Here is a 20,965-nt window from a genome sequence, read left to right on the forward strand (position 1 = left end):
TTTTATGAACAGAACAGTTTGTTTTATAATGTGCTTGGTGTGACTATCTTTAAGTGCTGTAGGATTTGCTTAATTAATATGACTTATTTGTTAATACTGCATGACTGGAATAATCAAATTCAGGTATAGAGCCTCTTGATGATCTTTGAGATCATTGTATTTGTAGGGTGGTGGTTCTTAGTGTATCAAAACAAAGACTCAGTACCTGAAATTGTTTGATAGCGTACTCTACCGAGTGAAATTTTCCAAAATTTTGACAATTTTATCTCCAGAATTCAATAAACTGGTTAGTTGTTTTAGTTTCAATTTGATGCATACTAGCCTTTTGAAGTTGGCTTAAGTACTTGAATAATTATTTTTGGAGCATTAATTATATCTTTCTTTTAAAATTTTCTGATTGTGTGATGGATCATATGTTGTTTTTTCAGTAATATTTTAATATTGTGGTTAAGCATATTCATAATGTTGTTTTAAATGAATTAAAAGATGCAAATTGCTTTGGGTCATTTTATATTTATTCAATTTAATTGAACTATATTAAGGAAAAATAAATTTTACATAATTATAATAAATAAATTGGTTCAAGTTTTGATAATTAAAAATTTTTTTGGAAACCTGAATTTAAAAATATCTGCTTCTCTCATCCCATTTCAAATGTTATTTTAGAAAATTTTTGTCCCGCTTCATTTGCCATTTTAGAAAATTATGAAAGTATTAATTTTTTTTTTAAATTTACCCTTATCTATTATTATTTCTAATACTTTTATTTATCACCTTTCTCACTTTCTTTATTTTTATTAAATATAAAAATACTTTAATCAATTATTAATATTTTTTTATAAAAATAAATTTATTTAATTATTTTCTTAATGTTCATGTAAAAACCTTAAAAAGCATTTAGAATGAAACGAAGGGAATATATTATTATTAGAACTCACAATGTGAAAATTTAAAGGGGCAATTAGAACCCACCCTTAGCAGTGTCCTCAACAAAACTGCCTCTATTGCATGATCTACCTTGGCAATCTTCCAAACCGCGGCTATATATTGTATACAGTGACAATGGTGGTGCATAGGGGAATATTATTTGCTAAAGCCATGATTTCATGTAGGTAATTCTATATTAAATTGTAGACCAATAAATATGAAACATGTAAATTGAAATGAATCTTATAAATATAAAGGTAAATTCTAAAAAAAAAATTTAAATTATTATATTTATTTATACATTAAAAATTTAGTGACTTGTCATTTCATGTTTTAATCTTACATGAAATTACAATGTCACCATATAAAATTTCTCGTGGTCATGAGGTGATTGTTAAAATTGATTGTAGCATATACAGAGGCGGTTTATAATTATAAAAAAAAAAAAAACAAACGACTGGTTAAGGTTATTTGTTGTAGTGAACATTTGGTAGTCATTTTAAGAACTTGATCGTTGTTCTTTTATCTGTATTTGAACCTCTATACTTCTCCCTTAACGAATGAAATTATTTTGCATTTCATTTTTTTTTTTTTAAAAAAAAAGAAGTGGTGGGTGGGAGGGATTGTTTTAGCTAGCTCTGTGCAAAGTACGTAGCATATGCATGATAACTTGATGAAATTATCACAAGAAGCATTGCAATTAATGGCTTCTTATCAGTAAGGAGATTGGTGCTTTCATCCTTTTGAATCTCAATATATATATATATATATATATACACTTCCATCAACATCCTTCTCAACAAGGTCCCCAGGCCCATGGATGGTTCATGTTTTTTCCTCTTTTCTTTACCCTATGGGCATCATCTCATGATCCTTCTTACTCATTTTTCTCTCCATCAATCCTTCTTTATTAAAGCTTGGCGTCATCCCACTACAATCCATTTCCATAAGTAAAATCATTCTTTCCGGAAAGGGTTTTGGAATATCCTTTGTGTCACTTGTTTTTCAAGGCAGGAAAAGGCTTCTTCGATTATTTGAATGCATATTAATGCGATGCCATTATTAAACGTACAATATTGGATGGTGGAGGATATATTCATATACATATGGAAGAGGAGAGGCAGTGAAAATTCCCGGCGATGGACATAGCATGCCGGAGCGATTGGGAAAGTAATTAATTCATTAATAATAAAGGGAGTCAAAGGGATAGAAATTAATGGTGATGTGGAGGCAAACGTATATGCATGGGGTGGAGGAGGTGATATAAGTGGTGTATAGATCATCGGCATAGCCTTTAGTTTATACGGATGATCATCCTTTTGTTATATTCTTTTATCTGGATTAACGTATCAAAATTCTCTTTAGTGTTATTATTTTTATTTTAATACGGCTTTCTTTTATGATATCACTACAGCTTTGATAAATTAGCCTTCATTCTACAATCTCAGAAGAGTGTAAATTCAAACTTCATTAAATAGGATTGAAGAGTTTGTGAGAAGAAAGAGAGATCTCATTATATAACAGAAAATATCGATAATAATTAAAAATTAATTGAATTAAAGATTTTTTTTTTTTTTGGGTTATCACAGCATGTAAGCAATAATTAATGAATGACGTAAAAGAAATGATTTGCCTTTTGAAATTATGAATGCAGCTACCTTATCTATATTAAGCCTGGGCCCGGAAACTTTGAACTTGTTAAACTTAGCTTTACTAGTCATTATGTGAAGTGAAGTTGGAAGAAAAACTTAAATAACCAAGAAAATAAAGATTAAAACTACCTTTTAATACCCTAAATTCAACGTGACAGCAAATCCATGCGTGTATCGAAGTATATATATTCATGTTTTCATACCACACAAGAAATTACATTTAGTTGCTAATTAAGCAAAGGCATGCAAGGGCTAGCTTTTCCAAGTGAAATTAAATCAACAACTCATTGTAGAATAAGTATGGAAAACTCTATTTATCTATCTCGTATTTCAAACTGTTGCAAGTTCAAATCCTGCTTCCTTTCATCTCCTTCCTTTAGAAAAAGATGATTCTTTCATCTCCCACCGATTCTTGAAATTGAATCGGACCAAAAAATAATACATAGTTGAATTGATTTGTCATTTATTGGGATCCTGCTAAAATCAATGATTTGATCTGCCGGTTGAATATAATTTGATTCAATTTAAAAATTAAGAAACAATGAATGGAGCAACTTGAGCACACCAGCATCACATGGATGTTACATGTTTCATATTTTCTCTTGGATCCATCTCCTGCTGTAGAGAGGTTCTTGTCATTCTTGTGCAATGCCCAACTTAGCTTGCTAGATTCTGTAGCCACTCACCCAGTTAACGTCAAATAATTGGTCAGTTTATCTCATCAATTCAACCTAAATCATGGTAATCCTGTATACATAATTCCATTAAATATTTAATTGAGTAGCCTATATATATAAAAAAAAAAGATTGTGATTGTGATTCTGATTCTGCATGTGGCAAGATAATGACTCTTGAAGCAAAATTATTCATAGTGATGACATGAAACAAACAGAATCAAACAAATTAATGTCGTCCCACCACATAATAAGCATGAAAATTAAGATTGCAGGTGATAAAGAGACTCTCATTTCTCTCCATAACTTAAATAAATTGATTTACATGCATGGCATTGACCCTTGTTTCGAATTTCAACCGCATGTTTTACTAATTTAACACCTCAAATTCTTTTTAAAAAATGATAAATATTAATTTTTTTTTAATAAGAAAGAAATATTTTAGGAATTTGATAATAATGTAGAAAGAAAGAGCATTCTTATCCACTCATTTTTCGTTGTTTTTGGTATCCAATTCCTATGGACCTTCAAAATTGCATTTCGCTTTTGTGATTGTCCCTTTTAAGAACCTTTGTTCCCTTGTACGTATACTCATCTTCATTGCTTGGACTTCAAGGCCCAAGTGCGATTAGAGAATAATTAGAGCTTATTGGCTAAACAAAAATCAACTTTTATTCACCACCCCCTTTTTGAGAAAAGCTTTTACACTCATCAATTTGAGAATAATGTATTACAAAACTCTTCTTGAAATTTTATATATTGGGATAAATTTAATACCTGCAAGTCTAAAATGAGAGACAGAATATCTTCATTATAATTGACATTAAATAATGGATAATATTAATGGCCAATAATTTTTTCAAATAATCAAACATTTAATTAATAATATAAAAAAATAATTCAATAAAATCTAAATTAGAAATGAAGATTCTGCATTGAGTAACGAAGAAAATCAAGGGTGGGTGGTGTAATGAGGCCCAAAATTGGTATATTCCAAGTCGGATTGGTGGACTCCAAGCAGCCATAGCCCTAATGGATTCAGCCCTGTCTAAGCCTAAACCCAATAGCGAGCTCACTACTGCCCACAGATTGCAACCAACGAACCATTTATTTTAGTTGCTATGTCAGTAACTGCGACCACCGACTATTTAACTAACATATAAAGATAAAGGATGCCTGCCCAATAATTAAGGTGTTATTAAAATTAATGAACAACCCAAATTATTAAATTTCAATAAAATAATAAGAATTTAAGACCACACTCAAAAGACAAGCATAACATTTGATTATTAAACAATAATTAACTTTCATCTCAAAGAAATAATAAAGAAGTAATTAGCTTACTACGCCAATTACCTACACCATTCATATATTAGTAAAATATTTGCAACTGTCCTCAAAGTTAAAGAATAGAAATAAAAATTAGATTAAGAAAATTTCCTATTTAATAAATGAAAAAATTTTAGGACGGTTGAATTTGGTATGATATTATAATAAAGAAAGAAGAATAAGATAAAAAGTTGAGGGAATATGAACTAATCAAAGTTGGCATTAATAGGTTAAAGTTAATATAAATATAATAATTACACAATCCAACCAATGTTCATGGTATGCCAAAAATAAAATATTACATCCGCAAATCAATAGGGAAAATTAAATTAATGCATCCACTTGCTGTTATGCTTTCATTTGATTCTGCAACTATGATGTCTCTGTTTCTGTGTCCCTTTCCAAATCAGAAACGTGACTGCTGATGCAGGCAACCCCTTTTGTCCATTGTGTTGTGATACATTCCCAATTTCCATCAATTCCTTTTCATCACAAATCATATTGTAACTCCCAAAATCTTTCTCCAAGTTGGGCAACAAACGAGACATCACACAAAATGCAGGCCAGCTTCCAATTTCATCATATTAGATTCGTAAAGCACAAAAGGTCATGACCCACTTCAAGTTCATCGGTATATTTACATCTGATTGCTGGGCGATAAGAGGATTGTTGAATTTGTGCAGGTGAGAAAAGGGCTTGGCCTGTTTTTGCAAGTGGTGAATGGCATGGTCAAAAGAACAGCTGCCACAATCTCCAATTTGCCGCCAAAATGGTGATGGCACCGCCAATCAGATAGGGTGACGTCCTATGAGTGCCGGCTGAGACTTCCACAGCTTCTGGATACTGCCCATTTGCCGACTTCAGACTGCAACCACCGTCACCAAGTTTAATTTTTAGTTAACTTGTTAAAAGATAAAAAATTGATTTTATAATTAAATATTTAAAATTTTAAATTATTAACTAAAAATTAATATGTCATATAGAATATGTGATTAAATTTTGGAAGTAATTTTTACCTGGTAGAAGAAGGAGAAGGACAGAATGTGATGGCGTAGTTTGCTCCTGCACAAGTAAAAGTGCTGGTTCCATCGTCATAGGCATAGCTGTAAGCTCGAGGACAAGCATTTTTAAAGAACTCCGAGTAAGAGCTGGCCTTGCATGTATTAGGGTTCGCGTATGCTCCACTGCAGCAATATTGCGGGTCCCCAAAAGCGTCACACGCGCTCTTACACGCCACGCTCTCCCCGTTTTCACTGTCCATTACCTTCAGCTCCGACGGGCATGCATTGTTCAAGCTCGCACCGCAGCCGGTCATCGTACAATTACCTCCAGTGCCCCCTTGTGGTTCTATTAGCATTGGCAGGTTGTATCCATCGACAAGGCTGACATCGTAGAAGTCCAGCCCGTCAGCTCCATTAAGTGTGAATTCTGCTAGGGTGGCAGGAGGGGCAGCGCCGTTTCCGGAGCATTGGATAGTAGAGGAGCCGCAGTCACCGGTCAGGCAAGTGAATTTGCCAGTGTTGGCATCTTGGGTGCAGAGAGTGCGACCCCATAAACGGCCAGACCAGGAAGTTGGCACGGGGATGGTGTTTGATTCACCTGGTTGGAGAGCGAAGCCTGTGGTGGGAAGCTGTGGGGTGCCAGCGTTTGAGAGTATGCCTGGCCAAACTTGGTAGCTGCACTTGTTTGTGAATGTAAATGTAGCCGAATATGCTCCTGTAAATACAACAGCAATTCATACAAAACATATATAAATTGCTCAATTAGCCTGGCGGTGAATGAATTTAATTATGAGACTAATGAAAAATAAATAAGTGCAAAATGGGACGACTAAATGTGGTTGTCACCTGAAAGCATGATAAGGGAGCTAAGTAAGAACAGAGGAACGAGAAGCTGAGTGGGAGCCATTGAAGAATTTGGTACGGAGGGTTGGGAATGGAAAGGAGAATACATATATATATATATATATATATATATATATATATATAGGCATAAAAAGGTTATGGGAAAGAAAGTGGATTTCATGTGCTGAGAGTATGGAGCATGGGGACCTATTTATAAGCAATCACATGCACCCCAATCTATATGATGAGTAGGTCAGAGAGCGCTACTAATTTGTCGTTTGTGTGTGCGCGGTTTCTTAGGGCAAACGGAAAGGTGTTTGTTCCGTCCCCCTTTCAACAATGAAGGACTAATTGCAGAGAAAATTGACAAAATTTAATAAATAAAACGTTAATATGTACGCCAGGCTTTTGGAATATGGAAAGGATGCGTTGAGATTCTGCAAATTCTGAAATAATAATGACCCATCCTTACAGTTTCAGGAAGGGGCGGCGAGGGCCTCCAAGATTTACAGAGAACAAAACAGGCCATGTGAGATTTTTCTTTTATTTTTTTTGAAAATACATGCCATGTGAGATTGGAGCACATGACTGGTTAAGTTAAATTATATTTCTACAGTACTAGATTTCATTCGAGGAAAGGTATTTGAAAGACGAGAAACAGAGTCCAGAGGTCAAACCAATCAGTTGGATGGAAAGTTATGCTTTAAGGCTTCAGGTTTAAGGGTTCAGGATGCAAGTGCTGTGGAAGAAAGTTAATTTTGCCCTGAAATTTTTATCAATATTCAATTTTACTCATTTTTAATTTTCAATATAGTGAATTTAAACTTCTAAATTTAAACTTAAATTAGTCTAACTATAGCAGTAATTAACTCATTTTTTTATTAATTAATATTAAAAAATAATTTATATGCTATTTCTGTGGGAAGAGGGGCTAATTCAAATCAAAAGGTTAGAGTAAATCAAGTTAGAAACTAAAAATGTAGATAAAATTGAACGTGGATAAAAAATTTAAGGGGCCAAAATAGCTTTCATTCCAAGTTCTGTGCACAGCCAGTCATTAACTTGCAAAGATGAAGTTCAAATTTATCAGGTGAGTTGACCCTTGGAGAAGATGAAACGGCTTGCAACTTGCAATTTTTTAAAAAACAGGCTACTCTTATTTCAATTTCACAAGGAAGCAACTTGACCATTGCTATTTGCTAGCACAAATCCATCCTAATCTTTTCACTGTAGGATGGAAAATGTCGCTTTGCTGTTAGAATATACAAGCCCACAACTTGGATTAAGGGTTTAGTTGATGGCCAGACTAACCCAACTTAAAAGGCTAAAACCCTTCCCCAGGCCTAGGCAAAATCAACATATCCAAATCCCAGAATGGCCATTTAAGGATCAACTGTAGCAGCCGGATAGATTGAAGCACCAACCTGATTATGAAATATAGGTTCAGGAATAGGATAAGCCTGATTATGAAAAATAAAAGAGGTCCAGGTATCGGGTAAGTCCTTATAAGATGATGCATTGCTTGCTTCTTTGAGCCTGGCACACACCTGCCACGTTACATTGAAAAGGCAAACCATATTCTCTCTGTAACTACATCAGAAAAAGAAGAGGATTTTTTTGCCAATGAACCATTGATTTTTTATTTTTTGGCCTTTTGCTATTTGCACATTAGAATAGCAAAAAAGCAGGAGAAAAAAAAAAGAGATGATCAAACCAAGCCTAAAACATTGTAGGTCAAGCAATGAAAAAGCTTCTACCAATTTGCAGACCCCTCATGATAGCAATGAAAAAAAATTGCTATCATAGGATTACAGCACATCTAGTTCGTAAGAAAGCAACTATCGAAAGAAAAAGACAAAAAAATATAGAGAAGAAACCAGCTAAAAGTACTTCCAACATTTATTTTGAATGTGAATGCTGGAGATAGACATTCATGCCAGCGATCATCCCCATTATAAGTACAAGTCTATACTCTCAGTCATTTGACGCATAAGGCCGTGACAATGAAATCTTGTCCGCTTCCCTGTCTAAAAATTTCCAAATTTCTACATTCCAATCATATTCCATGTTGAAACATGCAAAGATAGACCAATCTACCAGTTCTTCGCATGCAGAAATACTAAGTGTGTATTACAAATGTATACATAATCTTAGCTATTCTGTCGCCATTACTATCAAGCAATTTTCACTAAATATATGCTAGCTTGCAAACTAGTGCTTCATTAAGTTGACAAAGCAATACACATGAATGACGGAAATAATTGGACATGTAGAAAATTCCAATCAAAATTAATATTCAAAGGCCAAATTAATACAGAAATTAATACATCAGAAGATAAAAGTAAAATCCAAGCTCATCGCTAAAACTACCCAAAATAAAAGGAACAAAAATGTATGTCGAATTGCATTCCATAAAAAAGGAAAGATACATCCCCTAATGATTCTGGGAGTGTATGACATGCATGATACTCCTCCGGTCCATCCATGTTCTAAGAGTGGAAAAATGTTAACCTAGCACATAATGTGTTACATCCATATAAAGTTTGGGCTAAACCCAGCTCTCAACTGATGCAATGCAACATAACAAGTTCTACCAGCTTGTGCAATATAAGTAATGGAGACAGTCTAATATATAAAACTAGTACAACCAGTCTACTCCAAAGCATTACGTTAAATTATCAGCAACCAATTAGTAAAACGGGCATTTAAGATGAAGTTCCATATGGTAAAACCATTCAAAAACTCGAGAGGAGTCATTAACATACAATGAGGAGGAACACATACATGCAGCTTATACTTGGGTCGTCAAATTAAGTTGCTTCAATTTGTGAATCTGAGCTCCCATAACAGCTATCTGTGGGGCTCAAGCTCACTACCATGTGAGTCAACCACCAGTTGTGAAAAACCAATCCCAACGCCAAAACCCACAAGTTCTAATATTATTTGTAACAAAAGCAATTGCAAATAAATATTACAACTTCCGGTCGGTGATTGGACTAACACAAATACAGATGAAGTTGAAGAACCAATCACCATTAAATCATGCAAGATCCAAATTTGAACTTCAGGTAATAACAACATATCAATGCACCAATGCCATCACCATCACAAGTTCTAGATATTTAACAGAATAATAAATTGATTCACACTTGATAAAAATGAGAAGGGCTTCATTAGAAAATTATCAAACGGTTATGAAAATAAAGCCTAATCTTTATCCGAACCACCATATATATTCGTCAAAACTGCGAAAATTTCCTCCACCAAACAGAGATTACCAACTTGCATCAACACAATCCTAAGTATAAATTGAGGGGAATAAAAGGCGCAAAATCCCAAAAAAGACAACCAACAAAGAAAGAAAAAAAGAGAAATATGTACTGTTACTCTTTATTTCCCTCAGTCAAGAGTTGTTAGGGCAATCCCTAGCAAAATGCCCTTCCTTTCCACAATTGAAGCATCCACCAGTGCTACCACCACCGCTACTACCAAACCTGCCACCTCCCCCAGCACTAGTACAATCTCTAGCCAAGTGCCCATAACCTCCACAGTTATAGCAGGTCCCGCCACCACCAGGACAATCCCTAGCCAAGTGCCCATAACCTCCGCAGCTAAAGCAAGCACCGTTGCCGCTGCCACTCCCCCCACCATTATTGGCTCGCGGACAGTCCCTGGCAAAATGCCCAGAATTGCCACACTTAAAACAACCACTATTGTTATTATCACTGCCTCCTCGATCATTACAATCCCTAGCGATATGACCATGGCTCCCACAGTTGTAACAACCTGCCGACCCGCTACCACCACTATAGCCGTTATTCCTCCTGTTCCAGGAACCGCTAAATCCACCGCGTTTGGAGGAACCATCCCCTCCCTTGGTAGGGGCTTGAATGGCCCCTCCACCAGGGGCAGTGACGTTAATCGCTTGGTATTTATCAGCAGAGAGAGAGACAGTGAATTCAACCACATCGTCCTCAACAAGAGAGCGGTAACCGTCAGATTTGATAGCACTGTGATGGACAAAGAGATCCTCGCCACCATCATCGGGCTTGATGAAGCCAAAACCCTTCCTATCACTGAACTTGACGACCCTACCGGTGGATCTCACTGCCGTCTGCTCCTCGGCCATTGATTGAGCCATTGATAGATAAAACGAAGAAAGCCGGACAGAGAGAGCAGGCTGTGAGAAGCAAGATCTAGAAATTTTAGATTTTTATAGTAGGGAGAGAATGAGGAGATCTATATCTTTGATCCTAAGACAACCCTAATCGCTAATTAGCCACCGCCTTTTTTATTCCTAAATCGTATTTTTGGGCTAAATCATGGGTGGCCCAAAATGTGGAGAGTTGTCACTTGACCGGTCTGCCAAATTAAATCAATTTTCTTTTGTTAAATCTTAAATAATTTTCTAATATTTAAAACTATATATATATATATATATATATATATACTTTTTGGAATAATGCAGAGTTTTTTTTTTTTTTTAGGCAGGGTTGATCAATGAGTTTGGTGATCATGATATGGTCCCTTTAGGTTGAACATGGTTAGAGTGTCAACCATATTCTTTATATAATTATTACAATTAAATCTTAGGATAGTATACGTTTTATGCTCTTAACACAGTTTCACATCATTCTGTGAGTGTTAATTCAAGCAATTTCACTAAAACCTTTGTTGAGGTTTTGGCCTTTTTGTCTAAACCACAAAACCGGGGATTTCCCACATGTTTTAATGATTATTTCTTGGAAGGAGATTTGTGATGCTAAATATATTCCCAATCTTTAAAAATGATGATCATATGATGATCTATCGGAAGTTGGCTTCCATTATTTATTCTATGATCTTTGATTCCTCTAGAAATAGCAAAAAATATTAAGAGAAAAATTACAGTCATATGATATTGTTTATCCACACAATACATGGAAAACATATCATTATAGGTTGCCTGCTTGAAATACTCAAAATTAAAGGAGGAGATTTTTTTACAAGTATTCGTTCATTAGTATACTTCCACATTCCATTGTTCTGCTTTCTTCAATGACCTTTTGTACTCCAACCAATCAATGCCTGATAAATAAAACAAAGATGAAGTTAGAGGCAAAGTTGATATTATCATCTAATTTGATGTGATCAAAGCGATGTATTTCTTACCATCTTTAGCTGCCAGTGATACCATAATGTCATCAATTCCCTTTTCCATCCCCTTCAATCCGCACATATAGACGTAGGTGTCATCTTTCTTCAGTAACTCCCACAGCTCTTCCGCGTACTGAGCCATGCGAGTTTGGATGTACATTTTTTCCCCTTTCTCATTTGTTTGCTCTCTGCTTACGGCAAAGTCAACCCTGAAGTTGTTTGGGGCCTTCTCCTTCATTTTCTCGAATTCCTGCCCATCCAGCATGAGGAAGTTTAGTTTCATTCTTCATGCATATGAACCATTTCTTTCAATGTATTAGATGATCAGTGAAGTTGTTTGCCTCACCTCCTTGTACAGCAATGAACTACTTGTGGGGACACCCAAGAAGAGCCATGCCAAACCATTGAACTAAAAGGCATCAAGAAAAAAATTGACTTAATTATTAAATGATTATTTGAAGTGTTATATATATATATATATATATATATATATATATATATATATAAATAAAGAACTGATATCCCATTTTGTTGGTGAATTCTAACAATGGTTACTGTTATGTTAAAAGACTCATTATCATAAGATATGGATAATGATCTTATTGGGATTAAAATTAAACATGGTATGTTCTTTATTGAGGTTTATGTCAGTGAGATTCTCAGTTAAGACAAAAATAATATGGTGGCAATTGTTTACCTTATAGTCCTCATGCTTCTCAAAGAACATTTTCCACAAGTACGCTCGGAAAGGCGCAATACCGGTGCCAGTTGCAAGCTGCAGAATTATTATATTGGAATCATAAACTTAGCATACTGTTAAACACAGAGGAGATACATTGATATTGAGGTTGCTTTGAAGTTTACCATGATGATTGTGGCATTGGGATCTTTAGGCATGAGCATTTCTTTTCCAACTGGTCCTGTAATCTTCACTTCAGATCCAGGTTTCAAGTCACCTGAAATATAATGAACCATAGCTGGATTGTTAGTTAACGCTTCTGATGCAATTTTTTGTAGTCTTGTCTCTAGTTAATTCTCAAATATGCCAAGTATCTTTAAGACAAAATATTTCACTTCTGGATTCAGGGAATCAGGGCATATCACTGAAGCAATTCTACAGAAAGAAGAAGGAAGTCTTACACAAGAAATTTGAGCAGACTCCTTTTACAGTTTCTCCTTTTTCATTGACGTACACAAGCCGCTTCACACAGAGGGAAACCTGGACAAATATGATCGTATTAGACCAACATTGAACTAAAAACAACAGAAAAAGAATGGAAGACAAGTTGATTTCTTTGACGATCAACTAAATTTGCTAAGTAGCTTGTGTCAAAATATGTTCATTATAAATACCAATTTCACAAGAACTTTAGAACCTTTCAAGAATAATATACATCGGAAACAAAGATGTGGAAACAAATATGAATCAAATAAGCAGCTCACAGTTTTGGAGTCTCCAAAGTCACCAAGGGCACTGCTGGCAATTGAATACAATCTCAGCTTGTGAGGCTTCCCATTCTTGTCCACGCCATCTGGAATTACACCAACAGATTGCCCTTCTCTGTACGGAACCTCTCCTAAACAACCCAATACCACTCAGCTCAACAAGATCGACAATATATTATTGAATCACCTCAAAAACATCATAAAGAAGAAATGATTTTGTTAAATCTTCAGTATTACGTCTGTTTGTGGCAACAATTCTGAAATATAATGTTTCAAATGCGATGATTTGCATTAATATATCAAGAATTCAACAATCTACTAATCAGTTGAAAGGAATCCAATACATCCTTTAAAGATTTTATTAGATTCCAAACACAAGTAAACAAAAAGGAGAATTATAATCCATACCCTCAGTGCTGAACACCATGTGCCAAGTTTCTCCAGGAGCATCATCACCAGTGATCTTAGTATTCAAAAGGCATCTACCAATATAAGGGTTTTTAGGCTTGAACTTGTTAACGATCACACCTTCCTCCATTTTTTTGGATTCCTTCTGAACCTTAGTAGGAGCCTCAGTGGTGACCTGGGCTCTGATGCAAACCACTCTCCCACCAGCAGAAACATCTTTGAAATAAACAGGAACCTGAATATGAAAACCCCATCTCATGAGCTCCATCATAAAAAAAAAAAAAAAAATGCTATAAACCATCTTCTCTAAATGAACACATCATGCCCATAAAACAGGATTACATTACCTGCTTAAAGGTGATTCTTTCTGGAGCTACGAGAGAAGTTCTTGAGGAGAGAGAAATGGAATTGGAGGAAGGAAAAGAGACTGCAGCAGTTACTGCAGCGGCCATGGTTGTGATGATGTAAAAAAGGAGAAGGAGAAGAAGAGGAAAGGAAGCTCCTTTCTAGCAATTGGTTGTGAGTTGCTGCAGAAGAAGTGAGAAAAGAAGGGCAGCAGGATTTTTTTCGGTTGGAAATGGATTAGAGTTTGCGTGGATGAGATTTTGAGGCCAATGCGGTGGTTGATGTGAGGATAAGCCAGTAATGTAATGTATGACTCCCGCTAGTCGCTAGCAATTATATTATAAAGTCTTACAACAATCTATATTTTATTGAAATATTTAAAAATAAGATGAATTTGTACTTGTAAAGTAATATTTTTTATTATTTCAATTGTCGATATTAAGATTTAAGTAAAAATCGAAGATTCAAGGGTAATTGGAGAAAAATTCGTGAAATATTTGATTTGTTGTTCAACGAAAGAAAATTTGATGGGCCGCACATTGTATGGACTGTAATTTTATTTTCTATAATATTTTGCAATTATATATTATTTATTATGCTATATCTAGATAAATGAAGAATTAAATATTCAAATGAAAAATTGTAATTAATGATTATAAAATTAAAAAACGAAAGAAATTAAAATGTGATTATATTCATTTCTCTTAACGTACTTAAAATACCTTAATAAAATTATCACGATTTTATTAAAAGGAGTATTCGATTATATCAAAGGGAGTATTCGGTTATTAAATAATAAGTATATATCTACCTTTAAAAAAAATAAATTATTAAAAAAATTAATTTAATATACATATATTCTAAAATATTTATGCCCAGTAACAATGATTTTATATGAAATATTTTATATAGAACGACAAACCAATAGACATATTTTATATATACATAAATATATCCATTAACTTATCATTTTATATTTGTTTATATGAAATTACTCCTTTATAATATAATTTTTCTATGTACATATAGAAACAATTATAAAATACACACTAATCAAAGGAAATATTCTTTCTTTAGACTTGAATCCCTAAAACTGCTGATGGCTTGAGGTGTGATGTGAGTACTTAATTATAGAGCATTCTGTAAGGGCAACCAATGCTCTTTTTGTTCAAAACCAAACCATTTTATAGTTAAAATCATGATTATTAAATTCGGATTGGACTGATTTAATAAAAAATTAGAGTCTGATTTAGTTTGGTTTAATTATCAAACTCTTTTTCCAGAAAATTGACATAAATCGGTGTGAACCAATTATTCCAACCGACTTTAAAACTGAATAATCCAATTTAATTATTCAATAAAAAAAATTATTTACAAATGGCACTGCAAAGAATTGAACATAGAAAAAATTCCCACAACAATAACCACACTCTACACACACACATATATATATATATCAATTATCTCTTTTATTAACTTAATTATATTATACTAACACAAAATAATTAATAATTACTAACCTATAACTATTGAAAAAAAAAAACTTCACTTAATTACAATTTAATAATTGATAATATCAATAATTTTATATATATATATATATATATATATATATATATATATATATATATATATATATATATATATATATCAATTATCTCTTTTATTAACTTAATTATATTATACTAATGCAAAAGAATCAATAATTACTAACCTATAACTATTGAAAAAAAATTAAAAAAAAAACTTCACTTAATTACAATTTAATAATTAGTAATATCAATAATTCATTTTACAAGTATATTAACACAAATTATTAACTTATTTTTCTATTTTATTATTTGTCATATAATAAAAAGTATATAAAATTTTTCTACTTATTATGTTATATAATTAGTAAATTAACATTTATTTGAATAAATTATTATAAAATTTTAATCTTAAGTATTTCTTTATTATAAATAATAAAATATTATTATTTACATTTTAATTACTTTAATAATTATTTATAAAATATATAAAAATATTATTATTAATTTAATTATATAATCAATAATATACTAATCAAATCATAATTTAATCTCGCATAAATCTTAAACTCTTAATCATTATTTCTCAAGATTCATTTACCAAGCCAGGTTTAAAATCCTTGATTAAAATACAAAGTGCTTGCTCATAATCTAAATAATTAAGACATGTATATAAATATTACACTCATCATATAATTAAAAATCTTCTTAATAATTTATATAATCTTGATTCTTGAAAGAATGTTACTCATTTAACAAATTCATATTGAAGTTTCTATTTCCCTATTCCCTACTAAAGAAAAAAATAAAAAATCCTAATAACTCAAAAGAATTATGAATGTTTAAAACCGTTTGGTATTGGACTTATAAGTGGCATCTTTAGAAAGATCAACTGATCAGTATCCTCACAAAATTGCTTGCTGGTAGTCTCATCAGAATCTTCAAAAAGCTGTCTACCAAGTACGATTGAAACAGGATAAATTTGAAGAGTTATCTCAAAATTCAAGAATTATAATTAAAACGTTTTTAAATTTAAAAATATAATATAAAATTTATTAAAATTTAAAATTTTATAAAATAAAATCATTCTATTATTTGATAATCAATTTATAAAATATAGAATAGTAATAATGTAGATAATTTTTTTATTTTATATGATAATAATAAAATCAGTTATGATTTATTATATAAATTACTCATAAAAAAATTTTAACAGTATAAAAATAATAAAATAATATATATGAAATAATTGAATAGAGAAATTTTACTTTAAAAAAATAATAATAATTATTTATGTTATTATTGCTTATAATTGATCATATTAATGTATTATTTATAAATTAATTATTGAGAATTAAATAAATTTTATTGTATAAAATTTTAAAAATTTTATATTATCTTTTTTAATTTAAAGATGGCTATGTTAGAGTTCTTAAAATTAAAATTGAATGACGAATTATTGAAATTTATGCATTGAAACATGCAAAAAGAAACAAATTGGCGTCATGATTATAAACATGTAAATTATATTAATCTCGTCTTATCTGCAATGAGCAAACTATAAAGATACTGTAAATATTTCAACAACATAAGTTTATAGAATATAATTTTTTTAATTGATAATAAGTCAAAAAAATAATTTATATTATTATTATTAAAAAATAATACAACTTATAATGTTACAGAATTAATTTTATATATAAAAAAATATATAGAACATATATATCAAAACTCATTTTTGAATTACTACTCTAATAATAATATAGTGGAACCTTAATTTTTTTAAGTACAATATTTAATTTTAAAATTTTATTTATTTTAATTATTTTTAAATATTAAATTATAATTTGTCAAAAATCAACCATAATTGTTCATTTTATCTTATTAATTTATCATAATTTTTTTATCCACAAACTATATAAATATATTTTACCTTTGTAAACAAAGGAAAAAAAAACTTTTGTAATAAATTATGAGTAGTAACTTTGTTTAAAAAATATATATATAAAAAGTTTTATTTACAATAATATTGTAAAAATTATATCTGTATCATCACAGACATTGTAGCTTGTTCTCACTAATCTGTTAAAAAAAAAAAAGCTTGTTCTCACTAAATTTATCTATAATACACTTAAATGTCATTAAACCTCAATTTAATACTAAAAGATTTCTCAACATTAATTTATATATCAGTAATACATTAAAAATTTCTCAAAATTAACTCAAGAGCATTTATATGGCCCCAAGTCCTAAAAATGAACATAAAATTCATAGCATCAAGTTGCAGATAGGAAAAGGATCAAATGCATTGAAGCATATTTATATAAAAGAAGAAAACTAACTGTATGTACACTCCATTAGAATGACACTGCTGAAAAAAATAAACAAGAAAAATTATAAAAGACTATAAATATTGATAGAAATCAATGGAATCCCCTTGAACCTCTGGACTGATAACGCTCCAATTTGCTTTTGGCGTCTTCTAGCAATGATTCAATTGTTTCATCTTGATTCATAAACGATTGCTTGGATGCCCATTCTAGCACTGTAAGCACCTTAGCCTGTGCAAGCTCCTCGCTGTCTGGGACGTGCACGGCAATGTAGCATAGGAGATACAATGCAGAGAGTTGAACTGTTTGGTCGCCGAAATAGACAAGTCGGATTAGGCTCTTTTCCCCTCCAGCTTGTATGATTGCCTTGGAATGATCAAGGTGGAGATAGTTTTCTGTGCAGGCAAACTTTGAGAGGGCAATTGAAGCCTCCCTAGAAACCTCATCTTCACTCTCGGCTAGAAGTTTAACCAATGGAACAATCATTCTGGTCTCTGTTTCTCGCAATGTCCTTGCTAAATTCCCAATTGTCTTAATGCATGGGATGATTATGTCAGAATCTTCTTCCCTTTCAAGATTTTTCACAATTTGATCAACTACAACTTTTGTAGCGGGTGAATTGTGTTTAAATGTGGATCTTCTCAAATCAGGATCTTGCATTGCCACTGCTGTGACCTCCATCAAAGCCATGGCTGAATGGCATTTAACATCTTTTGATCCTTTCTCCAAGAGAACTACGAAGCACATCAATGCTCTTGACTCTATGATGCTACGGCATATAGAGGAGTTGCCCTTGGCAAGCTGGGATAGTGCTTTAGCTGCCATTGCTTTCATTCTAGCCTTGGTGTTAGGGTCTTCAAATTCCTCTTTAAAACCTGTACCAGAAAGTTTCAGTTGATAAGGGGGCAGGTTATGCTTCTGGTCATCATAATTATCATATTCATCCATTGCTTTGCTCGCGTTCAAGTGATTTCTTGCCATTACAACTGCAAGGACTGATGTGGCTTTATTGATAGGAATGGTACTCTGAACATGCTGGTCTACGGCTGTCTCAAATGCAAGATGGGCAACTAGCAACCGAATTATACTATTCTGGGCAAAAAGATCTTGGCATGCGGGATAATTCGCCGCAAGCTCAGAAACAGCCCAAGCCACTACAGCCTGAACTTTCATAGGACCTTCTTTGAGTATTTTCGCAAACACAATACAGACACCTGCGTGGATCATGGATTCGACGCTCTCCTGGTCACGACCCAGTAGACCAATCGCTCTTGCGGCGTTCTCTTGGCCTTCCATCTTCCCTTCTTTGACCAATTTCAGCAGAGGCGGAATTCCTCCCTCTTCAATAATCAGCTTCCCGTAACGATCGTTGTCTCTCGCCAGCGAAACCAGCGAAGCCGCAGCATCGGATCTATCATCCGGTGACCCAGTATAGAGAATCGCAATCTGTTCCCATACAAGACAAAGAATTGGCTCGTTAGCAGCAATAGGAGGCAATCCCAAATACTCGTCATCACAATCATCAGCCAACGCCGATATACGCAAAAGCCACGACACATCACCGATCGAATTTTCCAACTGAGACGACATTTTACGAAACGCGGCTGCCGGGAGTATGGTGAAAACGCGGGTCATGAGGTCGTTAGGTTCGCATTTTTGTACGAGGGCCAGAGCCTTGTCAAGGACTTGCTCTGTGTCGTCAATGATCCGGCGTGTAGGCCGCTCGTACAGGTCGGAGCTGGCTCGAACGGCTTGCCGGAGTAAAGAGGCAAGCTTTTCAGTCTTGGATTTGAGTTCAGCGCAGTCTTGTTTGAAAGCTCTGGCTTTATCAGCAGCTTTGATTACTTGGTCAGCTAGTTGAACAGGCTTTGTCAAGATTTCCTTCACCAAGTACGCCATGGATAAACCTCACAGTGGACCAACACAAAACCCAGAAAATCTTCGCAGATAAAAGAACTCAGTATCAAAAACCCAAGACACAAATCTTCAAACCTATTGCTTTATCAGCATCTGGTGCTGAACCTGTAACACTCTGTGTGGATAAATTATTGAAAAGGGAAGGGGAATAAAAGAAGTAAATTTTTTATCACTTATTTTTTATCATTTATTTTTTTTTTTGAATAAATAAAAAATAGAGAGTGAAAAAAAAAATAATAAAGAATAAGTAACTTTAATTTTTTGAATTTTTATTTTTATTTTAAATCAAAAAATAATTAAAAAATAAAATAAATTTTTCCCAGTTGTCTTTTTTATTATTCAAATAAAAAAAAACCTTTTTAATTTTATTTCCGCTTATTATTTTTCTTTCTATCGCTTTTCACATACCTAAACAAGATCTAAGTGTTTGTGTGAACTAGGTCTGCTCTTGTGCACGATTGACTTTGGATATGAATAATCAGCAATCAAACCCATTGCTTTTCTCTGATTTCAATGTTCTTTGTTGCTTTGCGGATGTTTCCATGGTAGGGCTGCCGAGTTGGAATTTTTTTTTATAATTAAAATCCATTTAATTTCATTTTTATATTGATTTTGAGTTTTTTAATTTAATTTATAATATAATTGACTGAATTCACAACCCTAAACGAATGCACAGTCCTGAATAATTAGGGTTAATTGCACAGTCCGCCCTAAATTTGGAGAGTATTTTTAATTTCATCCTTAAACTTCAATTTATTAAAATAAAATCATTTAACTTCATTTTAATTGTAATAACAGTCCTTTAAAATAAAATTCGATGTGAGCTTCGGTGACTTGCTTACGTATTAGTCCAAGGTGTCATTTTTAAATGAAAATAAATTCACGTCACCCAAATCCTCTCTCTTAGAAAGATATGAAAAATCTTTTGTATATTAAAACATGCAACCCATTTACACATTTCTTCTAATTTTTGCTCTAGCTAATAAATTTCTTTTTTTCAAATTTTGAATCCCTTTATTATCTGTCCCTTGCTATTTTAAATTCCTTCATCCATTCTTAAGGATCTGCGATGATGAATCTAAGAGCTCTAAGATGCACTTGCAACATGGAAGCTGAGTTGCATACTTCTTGGTCAGGAGGTAACCCAAGGAGACGTTTTTATGTTTGCAGAAATTACGGAATAAGTAATTTTGATTTTATGAGATATTTTGAGTTTTTTGTTTTGGGTTAATTAGGGGAAACAGTAATTGCGTTGTTGTTTGTTCAGAGTAGAGATCATTGTGGGTTTTTCCAGTGGTTTGATGATCCAATTCCACTTCAATCGAGCCAAATTATTTTTGGACTGTTGAAAAGGATTAATAAAGAAAAGAGAGAAGTTGAAGCTGCTAAGAGAAAAGGAAGAAAATGGAAGGTGGTTGCTTGGTGTTT

The 20,965-nt window shown here is 32.9% G+C and overlaps 4 protein-coding genes across 4 annotated transcripts; all 4 read right to left on the reverse strand.

Annotated features, from left to right (window-relative positions):
• Positions 1 to 4,773: 4,773 nt before the first annotated feature.
• On the reverse strand, positions 4,774 to 9,431 carry LOC110663904 (thaumatin-like protein 1). Its single transcript, XM_021823381.2, has 3 exons — positions 6,430 to 9,431; positions 5,599 to 6,298; positions 4,774 to 5,447 (listed from the first exon to the last, which is right to left on the reverse strand). Exons 1-3 carry the CDS (start codon positions 6,605 to 6,607, stop codon positions 5,312 to 5,314), a joined length of 1,014 nt encoding a protein of 337 aa, XP_021679073.2. The 5' UTR covers positions 6,608 to 9,431; the 3' UTR covers positions 4,774 to 5,311.
• Positions 9,432 to 9,575: 144 nt separating this feature from the next.
• On the reverse strand, positions 9,576 to 10,703 carry LOC110663905 (cold shock protein 1). Its single transcript, XM_021823382.2, has one exon. The coding sequence runs from the start codon at positions 10,565 to 10,567 to the stop codon at positions 9,830 to 9,832; it is 738 nt and encodes a 245-aa protein (XP_021679074.1). The 5' UTR covers positions 10,568 to 10,703; the 3' UTR covers positions 9,576 to 9,829.
• A 583-nt stretch (positions 10,704 to 11,286) lies between these two features.
• Positions 11,287 to 14,067, reverse strand: LOC110663903 (ferredoxin--NADP reductase, leaf isozyme, chloroplastic). The gene is made up of 9 exons (XM_021823379.2): positions 13,764 to 14,067; positions 13,417 to 13,651; positions 13,006 to 13,139; positions 12,703 to 12,781; positions 12,427 to 12,518; positions 12,260 to 12,337; positions 11,909 to 11,971; positions 11,578 to 11,812; positions 11,287 to 11,493 (listed from the first exon to the last, which is right to left on the reverse strand). Exons 1-9 carry the CDS (start codon positions 13,866 to 13,868, stop codon positions 11,426 to 11,428), a joined length of 1,089 nt encoding a protein of 362 aa, XP_021679071.2. The 5' UTR covers positions 13,869 to 14,067; the 3' UTR covers positions 11,287 to 11,425.
• A 3,519-nt stretch (positions 14,068 to 17,586) lies between these two features.
• On the reverse strand, positions 17,587 to 19,684 carry LOC110663906 (uncharacterized). The gene has a single exon (XM_021823383.2). The coding sequence runs from the start codon at positions 19,517 to 19,519 to the stop codon at positions 17,714 to 17,716; it is 1,806 nt and encodes a 601-aa protein (XP_021679075.2). The 5' UTR covers positions 19,520 to 19,684; the 3' UTR covers positions 17,587 to 17,713.
• Positions 19,685 to 20,965: the final 1,281 nt, after the last annotated feature.

The sequence above is a fragment of the Hevea brasiliensis genome, chromosome 9, assembly GCF_030052815.1.
Source record: "Hevea brasiliensis isolate MT/VB/25A 57/8 chromosome 9, ASM3005281v1, whole genome shotgun sequence".
Classification (NCBI taxonomy): Eukaryota; Viridiplantae; Streptophyta; class Magnoliopsida; order Malpighiales; family Euphorbiaceae; genus Hevea; species Hevea brasiliensis.

Bases quoted from the DNA above. Each gene is read 5' to 3' on its own strand.
- LOC110663904 (XM_021823381.2), bottom strand. From the start codon at position 6,607: ATGAAATCCACTTTCTTTCCCATAACCTTTTTATGCCTATATATATAT. The intron at 6,299-6,429 runs GTGACAACCACA...TTGTATTTACAG, and splicing joins CTCCCTTATCATGCTTTCAG to GAGCATATTCGGCTACATTT. The intron at 5,448-5,598 runs GTAAAAATTACT...CGGTGGTTGCAG, and splicing joins CCTTCTCCTTCTTCTACCAG to TCTGAAGTCGGCAAATGGGC.
- LOC110663905 (XM_021823382.2), bottom strand. From the start codon at position 10,567: ATGGCTCAATCAATGGCCGAGGAGCAGACGGCAGTGAGATCCACCGGT.
- LOC110663903 (XM_021823379.2), bottom strand. From the start codon at position 13,868: ATGGCCGCTGCAGTAACTGCTGCAGTCTCTTTTCCTTCCTCCAATTCC. The intron at 12,338-12,426 runs GTAAACTTCAAA...ATAATTCTGCAG, and splicing joins CCAATGCCACAATCATCATG to CTTGCAACTGGCACCGGTAT. The intron at 11,494-11,577 runs GTAAGAAATACA...TTTATTTATCAG, and splicing joins ATCACTGGCAGCTAAAGATG to GCATTGATTGGTTGGAGTAC.
- LOC110663906 (XM_021823383.2), bottom strand. From the start codon at position 19,519: ATGGCGTACTTGGTGAAGGAAATCTTGACAAAGCCTGTTCAACTAGCT.